Source organism: Pseudorca crassidens, chromosome 15 (assembly GCF_039906515.1).
Source record: "Pseudorca crassidens isolate mPseCra1 chromosome 15, mPseCra1.hap1, whole genome shotgun sequence".
NCBI lineage: Eukaryota > Metazoa > Chordata > Mammalia > Artiodactyla > Delphinidae > Pseudorca > Pseudorca crassidens.
Genome location: NC_090310.1, coordinates 68,478,286 through 68,487,447, shown reverse-complemented (window position 1 = coordinate 68,487,447; position 9,162 = coordinate 68,478,286). Strand labels below are relative to the sequence as shown.

At 59.0% G+C, this 9,162-nt stretch overlaps 1 protein-coding gene across 2 annotated transcripts; it reads right to left on the bottom strand.

Moving 5' to 3' along the window:
* Nucleotides 1-1,077: 1,077 nt before the first annotated feature.
* SLC32A1 (solute carrier family 32 member 1) lies at nucleotides 1,078-7,349 on the bottom strand. Of its 2 annotated transcripts, XM_067708123.1 has the most exons (3): nucleotides 6,499-7,349; nucleotides 5,345-5,717; nucleotides 1,078-2,992 (listed from the first exon to the last, which is right to left on the bottom strand). In XM_067708123.1, exons 2-3 carry the CDS (start codon nucleotides 5,657-5,659, stop codon nucleotides 1,805-1,807), a joined length of 1,503 nt encoding a protein of 500 aa, XP_067564224.1. In that variant the 5' UTR covers nucleotides 5,660-5,717; nucleotides 6,499-7,349; the 3' UTR covers nucleotides 1,078-1,804. The 2 variants fall into 2 exon arrangements, with proteins under 2 accessions (XP_067564224.1, XP_067564223.1); XM_067708122.1 differs by lacking the exon at nucleotides 6,499-7,349 and having other exon boundaries at nucleotides 5,345-6,291.
* Nucleotides 7,350-9,162: the final 1,813 nt, after the last annotated feature.

Genomic DNA, 9,162 nt, shown 5'->3' with positions numbered 1-9,162 from the left:
AGTGGCAGCGGGCAGGGAGAAATGGCCACTGTGCGTAGGCTTTCTCCCCGTTCTTTCCTATGCTCCCATCGCACCTGGAGAAATCATTCCAAATGAGGCCTCTGCCTTGGTGGGAGAGATCAAGAGCCTCCCATCGTGGCTTCTCTCCCACTGAGAGTGGCCTAGCCTTCCTGAGCTCCCAGATTCCATCTGGAGAGTCTGACCATGATCCATACCAATGTACCCAGGACTGGCGCCCCTGGAAGCAACAGGAGGGCTGCCCTTGCAGTAGGATCTGCATAAAAAAGGACAGGGTCCTCTGGGTAATTTAAGCAAACACATTCTCAAACAGGCTGCTCAAGAAAAGGGGAGGCTGGGACATAAACGGCTCTGCCTGGTGAATCTAAACAGCCAGATCTCTTCACTGTGGCTGTGTAAACCCCACCTTGGACTTGAGGGGGGTTCTCCAGGGTGAGAGGTGCCTGGGATGCTAGGTTGGCAAACCCTGGGAAATACACAACGGCCCTGCTGACTTCCTTTGTAGCTCTCTTCACAGCCGGCAGTCATACTGTGGACTTCAGAGTCCCAATCTATTGCCTGTCTCTCCTCTGCTAGACTGTAAGCTCCAGGAGGGCAGGGCTGAGTTTGGCAGCCTGCACGGTCCCAGACCTGGTGGGCTGTCTATAAATATTTGTTGAACAACTCTGTAGGGCTTTTGTACATAAGCAAAACCTTTTCTTCCTCTTTATTTTAGGATTGGAGTTCGAGAGCGTCCACCAAATTCTCAGATGGATCCAACCCCCGGGGAAAGATCTGGGCGGGGGGAAGCCTAGTCCTGGCGGCTGGGGAGCCAAGGCCACACCGAAACCGTGGGCGCACCACCACGTGCTCCTTTGCCTGAGTCCCCCAAGTACTCAGAAAGCCTCCCCTTGGTGCTGAGCACCCCTCACTCTCCCCGGAGCTCTCCAGGGACTCTTTAACTACAACTGCTTCTCCATCCCCACTTGCTTCACGGGGTGGGCCAGGGCTGGTTCCCTCGCCACCCAGCGCCAGGATTCCCGCGGGTGCAAAAATGCAGAACTGAGACAGGGCCGCGAGCGCCTTTGTTTCTTCTTTATTTGCGGATATAATTATGCACCGCACTCTAAATTAGAGAAAGATTTTTTCTTCTGATATACATTTCATCTTATTCACCACGAGCACACCACACGCACAGCAGAACAGTTCCACAACCTGATAAATTGCACAAGATGAGTTTGGATTCCTGAAAACCGGCAAGCAAGTCGGCCCCGCCGGGGCTTCTCGCTTCCCCGCTTCGGCGAAGGAAATCGCCCACCCGAAACGGATTTCCCGGCCAGCCTTTCCCGCTGAAGGGTTGAAATGTCTCCGGAATGGGAATCGTTCTTGCTGGAAATGGCTAGACTCTGCAGATTCCAAGCACTGATGGCTGTGAAATGTGCCCGCAAGGTCAAGTTTCTGCGCCTGCGAGTTGTGCCCCCTCTCCCTCCCTTCCCCCCCCTCGGTGACAGGGACCGAAGTGTCGGGGCCCCTCCTGGAAGGACAGAAAACCCTGCCCACAGATGCGCCGCCGCCTCCCCCGAAACCAGGGTGTTGTGGAAAAGAAAGGACAACAGAAACGCAGACGCAATGGATTGTGGATCCCTATCCCCTCCCGCCCCCAACCCCCAAAATCAGAAACGGGGAGCCAGAGATGTTTAAAGCTTGGCTTCCCAAGCGCGGCTGCAGGGCGCACGGGTTTGTTGGGGGAGGGGTGGTTGGGCAGCGGGGAGAGGGCGGGAGGGTGGCCGGGGCTGGCCCTAGTGCCCTAGTCCTCCGCGTTGGTTCGGTAGGCCTCAATGAGGCCCTCCAGCGAGTGCACGAAGCCGGACACGCTGCAGATGCCGCCGATGACGAAGATGGCGACGTCGAAGAAGACCTGGTGCCACAGCAGCTTGCGCCAGAGCAGGCGCAGGTGGAAGAGGCTGGGCAGGAGGAAGCAGAGGCCGGCGCCCGTGAGGCTGCCGGTGAGGCCCATAAGCAACGCGAAGTGCGGCACGTAGATGGCCATGAGCAGCGTGAAGACGACCAGCGCGCAGCGCAGCGTCAGGCCCCACGACTTGAGGCGCCCGTCGCCGCCATAGCAGGCGGGAAAGAAGGCGCGGCTGCCTTCCTGGAAGAGCGACTTCTCCAGCACCTCGACAGCAGCGAAGAAGGGCAACGGGTAGGACAACAGGGCCTTGGCCACCAGGAAGATGTTGACCACGGCGCGGATGGAACCGGGCAGGTTATCCGTGATGACCTCCTTGGTCTCATCGGCCCAGGTGAGGTAGGCGACGAGCGCGAAGAGGCCTTTGAGCACGCAGGCGGCGATGTGCGTCCAGTTCATCATGCAGTGGAACTCGCTGGGCTGCTGCATGTTGCCCTCCAGCGAAGGCAGGAAGATCTGCGACGTGTAGCTGAACACGATGATGCCAATGGAGATGGGAAACTTCTTGACGTCGATATAGAACTTGACCTTCTCCCAGGCCCAATCGCGCGCCCTTGATAAGCAGTAGGCAATGACCAGAATGTTGATGACGAAGTGGGCCAAAGTGCACAGCAGGCTGAACCTGGACACGGCCTTGAGGTTCTTAAGGAAGGCGCAGGGCAGCAGCGCCGCCGTGGCGATGATGGACCAGGACTTCTGCGACACGGGCAGCCCTGGGAAGCTGTTGTACATGAGGTTGCCGCTCACCACCACGTACAGGATGCAAGTCATCACCAGCTCGATGATCTGCGCCACGTTCACTACGCGGCCGCCCAGCGTGGGGAAGCGCGGAGCGCAGCAAGCGTTGGCGATGGCCACATACGAGTCCCGCACGCGTACCACCTCGCCGTCTTCGTTCTCCTCGTACAGGCATGCGATGAGGATCTTGCCAGTGTAGCAGCACACCACGGCGGCGAAGATGATGAGGAACAATCCCAGGTAGCCGCCGTGCAGGATGGCGTAGGGCAGGCCCAGCACGAACATGCCCTGCGGAACGAAAAGACAACCAGACCCGGGAGCTCAGTGGATGCTGTATCGGAATACGGGGTCTGGGAGAGTGACTTAAGGGTATAGCCGGAAGGGGGCGCTAAGTGTGAACTGGGCCTAAGCCACTGGGAGGAGAGGGTAAGGATAGGCTGGAGTGGAGGTGTAGAGCGGTCTAATGGGGAGCCTGGGTATTGAGTCAGAGGTGGAGAAGGGGGTGTTTAAGGATGGAACTGAGAAGGAGAGGTGTGCTTAATGGCTGGGAGGTAGGGAGGGGGCTGAGTAAGGGGTCAAGCCGCAAAGAGGGAAGGGGTACGAGGAGATACCTGGGGGTGGTTCGGAAAAAGATGAGGAGGGGCTGGAGGGGGTTGACCGGAAAAGGACGAGGAGAAAGGTAGAGAGCTGGGCCTGAGCCACTAGGAAAAGGGGATGCAGAGTCTAAGGTGGGGCTGGAATGGGGTGCAAGGAAGCCAATGAGGGGAACGCAGGTGCCTAAGGGTCGAACTGGAGAGGGAAACCGTTGAAAGCGGCAGCGGGAGAGAAAGGAGACGGGGTAGGGAGGAAGGGGGGCTGAGCGTGGGGCAAGTGGCAGGGAGGCAAGACCAGTGGGAACGTGGGGTTTGCTAGCGAAGGGCTTTGGGTGGGGTGAGGCCAGAGGCGTGGGGACGGGGAGAAAGGGTTGGGCAGTCTTAGGGCCAGGCCAAAACTGGGGCGGAGAGACCGATCCCTAAGGAAGGGGACTAAGTGGTAGAGGCGAGCAGGATTAGGGGCCTGCGGGGAAAGCGCAAGCGCTTTGTGAACGGCGAACCCAAGCGAGAGTCAATACCCAGAACCTGCGGGAACGGGCGGGCAGAGCTGTGGAAGAAGGATTTAGAATCCACGTAGGGAAGCAAAGCTAACGAAATCCAGGGTTCCCGAGGCTTGCAGGCCTCCAGCCTTCCACCCTGGCCTCCATCAAGGCCTACGGAACGGGGTCTTTAAAGATGCCCCAGGTGAAGTCGGGGGCGGCAACCGAAGCTGGTGCGTGCCCCCGGTCCCTGGTTGCGCTTGGCCGTCCGGCCCGGCCCTGGAACGGAAGGCGCCTCGGGTCGGGTCACTTACTGAGCAGGGCCCCGAGGAGCCCCGCGGAGCCCGGGTCCCGGGACAACCCCATCTCGGCCTCCAGCTCCCGGGAAACCCACGTTCTGCGCCCCAACGACCTGTACGCTCCGGGGACGCCGAGGGTGGGAGGTGGGAGGCAAGCCGCAGGGCCCGGGGACGCGTGGGGCGGAGGCCCTCTCTGCCCCTCGAGCTGCGGCCTGCTCGCCTTCTCCAGCTCCCGGGGTCGTTGTGCAGGTTCCAAACCCGCTCCCGGCGGAGTCCGGCGCCGCCTGGTGGGGACTGAGGGTTGAGAGTAGGGGTGACGGGGTGGCGGGCCTGGAGACCAGAGGCGGTTCAGAGCATCTGGAGGCGGCTTCTCCAGGGTCACACGCGGAGGAGCTTTTTGCGGTGTAGCCGGGATTTCGAGCGAGAGGGGTGTCTGTGCGCAGGTAGCGCTGAGGTACCAGGGACCATAATGTGCTTGTGTGGTCATACATATATGTGTGTGTGTGTGTGCATGTTTGTGTATACCTGTTTGTCCCCGACAGGGCTGCACCTGAGAGCGGGTGGATCCTGTATGCATGAGTTTGTGTATGTGTGCATGTGTTATGTTCAGACGGGTTTATGTGTGTGCCCTTGGTATGTACAGGTATGTGTTTCTGTGTGGGGGAGGTGTAGGGGTGTATGAAGGTGCATTTGAGGATAATTCTGTGGTCTATATATAGGTGTATATTGTGTGCACCTGTGACCAGCGTTTCTTCGGGGGAGGGGGGCTGTGGGCATGTGTGCCTGACTATGTGCATGCGCGCTGTCTATGCGTGTGTGTCTTGTGTGTCGGGGGAGGAGACTCCCAGCTCAGATCTTTCCCCCTCTCCTTTTCTGCCGAAAATGCAGCTGTGAATCCATTCCGGAGTCCCAGGCCATACTGTTCCCTCCAATCCTGATTTTCTTTCTCCCTCACCCCTCCCCACTCCCCCTCCTCCCGTTTTCCTCGCTTCGGCAGGGTCTCCGGGAAAGCGTCTCTAACCGAACCTCAGCCTAGCTGTCCGGCGGCCGGGGATGCGGGAGGGGGCCGGATGGGGGGTGGGGAGACACCACCTGGGGACGTAGATCCCCGCGCAGGGCTGGAAGGGATGGGGGCAGGCGAGATTCCTGGTACAGGAAGGGGTCTTGAGGCTGAGATCTCCAGGGGACTCTACTGCGAGTAGAGCCTGGTGCGCAGATCTGGGGGGGGTGGGGCGGGGAGACAGGCAGAGCTGGGAATCCCGCGCTCACCTGGATAGCGTTGGTCACGTTCCAGCCCGCCTCCCACGCCGTGATCTTGGGCTTGTCGTGGCCCCCGAACTCGCCACCAGCTCCCAGGGACTGGTCCTTGGAGCCCGAGGGCGGCAGGGGCGCGCCACCGCCTCGCTGGTAATGGATGTCTCCTTCGACGGGCGGTTCAGCGCCCTCGTCCCCGCAGGGCTCGCCCTCGGTTTTCAGGATGTCCATCTGCAGGCCCTGACGGTGCTCAAAGTCGAGGTCGTCGCAGTGCGCGAAGCCCACCGCCTCCTCGTCGGTGGCAGCCTGAAAACCCATCCTGGCGAACATGCCGCTCACCTTGGCCTGGGACTTGTTGGATACGGACGTGGCCACGTTGGACAGCTTGCTGCGGAGCAGGGTGGCCATGGCGGCAGCGGGGCCCGAGAAAAGAACAGAAGGGGCTGGGGACGCGGGGGACGCACGGCAAGGCGGTGAGGGCCACGGGGGCGCGAGACCGCTATCTTCGCTCGCTTTCCCCGCGGCGCCCCGGGGCGCTCTGGCTCATGACCCCCTCGGCTGGCGTCTGAGGCTCGCTCAAGGCCGACCCGGAGGGCGGGCAGCGGGGCTGGCGGAGCGGCGGTGGCGAGTGCACTGCGGAGCTGCAGCGGGGCGCGGGCTGGGCTGCGGAGGGCGGCGGTGGCGGCGGCGGCGGCGGCGGCGTCAGAGCATCTACGCGAAGCTGGCGCGGCGCCCCCAACCGCGCGCAGCCCAAAGCGCTCCCGCCCCTCAGAATCTGGCGGGGGCGGAGGGGCTGGGGAGGGAGAAACTCCGGGAGGTAAAAGGAGTGAGGAGAGGGCAAGGAGAAGAGAAAGGGGGCACCAAGGGACTCCGGAGAACCGAGATGGGGACAGGAGAAGGGCGCCCACGGAAGGGAGCAGGAGGGAGCGCGTGAAGGAGGGGTGTGGAGGGCGGGGTGGGGGCTGGAGTGCTGCATTTCTGGAGGAGGTGCTAAACTCCGATCCTGGCCCTTCCCACCTCGCCGCCGCAGGGAGGGAGGGGGCCCGAGCGGGCAGATCCTCTTGGTCCCCTGTCCCTGGCTACCCCCTCCAGAGTTCGCGAGCCTTTCAGCCCCAGATCCTCTGGCCAAGGACTGGTCTAGACGCCCAGAAAGGCAGCAGGACAGTTACCTGTCTCCGGCGGCCCAGGCCGTCTGGGCATCGCTCTGTCTCCCTGGCACCCATCAGCAGCACTTCAACCTGGTCGCGAGCCCCCCTTGAAGGCAGAAGTGATAGGCAGAAGTGATCGGCAGAAGTGGAGGAACGCTCTCAAGAAGGCTTAGCCCCGGCCTCGGTCACTGGGGCTGTCTCCTCCCGTCCAGGGACGACGAGATGGAAGTGATTCTGCGGGTTGTTCGCCACCAACCATTCTCCAAACGTGTGCATAATGAGGGCGAGAGGTTGGCTGTTCGCTTTCTTTTCCTTTGGGGGTCTGGAAGGAGGAAGGACTGAAGGCACCTGTCAACAGCCTCGAGGCGGGTCTGCGAGTGCCCGCGCCGCGGAGGGGCGCAGCTGGTGCCTGGCACAGGGGAAGGAAGGGCTTGCGGCGGGCCCAGGGTGGGGAGGCGCGCTGTGCGCCCCGGCCCTGCTAGCCCGGCAGCTGCCGGGGGCTGTACAAACCTAGGCTGTTTCTGTTGAGTGGGTTGCGTGTAGCTCGAGAGCAGGAGAAAGACCCAGAGACAAAGACCGACACTGTACCAGGTATCGCTACGGGCTGGAGCTGAGCAGACTCCGGGGGTGAGATTTGGTAACCGTGTTTATTCTGTAAGTGCACAGTTCTGCGCGCATTTGAGCCTGTGTGTGCGCAGAGCTTGTGTGCTGGGTTGTATGTGTATATGTATGAATGGGTTGCTTGCGGTTTTGCCTGTCGGGGTCCTTTTGTAGTTGTGTCTCCGTGCGGGTCCGCGGCTCGGTGTGTTCCCAGCTGGGCTCCTGCCCCGGGCTCTTAGGCACTAAACAGCAGCGTCGGCGACCTGGCCGTCCCAGCCTAGGTACAGGAGGACTAGTGGCTGTGACTGGGGGCGGGATGGGGAGAATCTGAAGGAAACAAAAAGAAAGGGGCTCCCAGTGACCCCCTTCCCAAGACCCAGTCTCTCTGAGAACCCCAGTCTCCTCCTCCCCTGCTGTATTTCTAGATTAGCTCAGGTCAGCGCACAAGTAGGACGGCCTGAGGGCTTTGACCATCTCGTTGGAGCTTCCAGGAGAAGACAGGCTTCCCCTCTACCTCCTAACCCTCCCTGCCCACACCCCCAGCACCTCACGGTCTCTGAGAATCTCCTCTCCGGATACAGAACCTCTACCACATTGGGCAGAGATGCTAGTAATCGCTCCAAGGTACCCCCCTTAAATTCCCCCAAAAGCCTGCCTGGCAGAAAACAGAAACCCTCTGCCCTAGAGTGAAGCAGTCCCCACCACCACTATGACAAGAAAACTTCTCCATAGAGCCTTCTCCCAGACACGGACCCTCCAAATCATGATAGGACTCAGAACAAAGACAGGACAGAGATCCTTCCCCAAAACACAGAGATTCACTCCTCCAAAGAGGCTTTGAAAAAAACAAACAAAAAAAATTAACTGATCTCCCAACCCAGAGATTTGCCCTAGAGACAGACCCTCCCCACCACAAACCCCAGATGCTAGGGAAAGAGAGCCTTTTCCCTACAGATTTCTATAGACAAAGATCTCTATCTCCTAATTCTCATCCCTCCCCTTCTATTCTTGGTGAAATTCTTTAGTTGCACAGGAGATAATCTGGGCAGAGACAAGAGTTCCTTAGGGCTCCCTTCCACCCCGTACATACCCAGACCTGAAGATGGTCATTGATGCCTTCTTTGACAAGTGAATCAATAACACATATGTATCAGTTGGTCATTGCCAATTTGTGTGTGGATTTTATGGGGGTCCGGGGTGCTTATCCTGTCTTTCCTTTTCCCTACTGATGTTCACTGTTGTAGGACCCAAGGTGGGCTGTGAAGTTCTTGCAGTATTGAGAAATGAGGTCATTCATTCACTCATTTATTCATTCATTCAGCAAAATTTCTCAAAGCTTATTCTGTGTGTGACTCTCTTTTGGCTGAAGATGACACAAGCCCGGTCCCTGTTTCTGCTTCTCACCCCAATTCTTGGGACTGCAGGTGGGGACCCCAGAGAGCACTCAGGCCAGTCACCCTCTCTGCAATGCTTAAACCATCCCTAAAACATCCCAACAGAGCCTCACTTTCATTCTCATTGTACAGAGAAGCAAACCCAAGCCCAGCGGGAAGGTGTCCTGCGCAAGGTCATGCAGAGTCCAGGGCAGAGCTGGGCTAGGACGAAGGAACCCTGATGCTCCTCCAGTGCGCCTTCCCCTCCATGACCTCATCTTGGAAAATCCTGCCCCATCACATACGAGCTGTGTGACATTGGGCGACTCACTTAACATGTCCCAGCTTCCATTTCCTCATCACTAAAATGTGAAAATAACAACAGACCCCTGGAGTTCTTGAGGGAATTCAATGAGATTGGGTATATAAAATTCTTAGCATGTGCTAAGGGTCCCAATACATGGTAGCAATTATTTTATTATTATTGTTGCTGTCGCTATAACCCAATGGCCATTTTTCATTGTTTGGGGGAAAGTGAGCGTACAAGAAAAAGCCTGTGATTGGGGCTGAGAGTCGAAGTGAGTTGAATGCACACCCTCTGGCTTTGCCACACCTCTCTGTCCTCACCCCTTCCAGTCCTGGACTGACCTGAAGGGAAAAGAATGAAGGGCAGGAGAAAAGAACGCAGAGGGCAGGGGGCCTGGCAGGCAGC

Coding starts and splice junctions, on each gene's coding strand:
- SLC32A1 (XM_067708122.1), bottom strand. CDS start 5,737: ATGGCCACCCTGCTCCGCAGCAAGCTGTCCAACGTGGCCACGTCCGTA. Junction 2,993..5,344: donor ACGTGACCAACGCTATCCAG/GTGAGCGCGGGA, acceptor TTCGTTCCGCAG/GGCATGTTCGTGCTGGGCCT.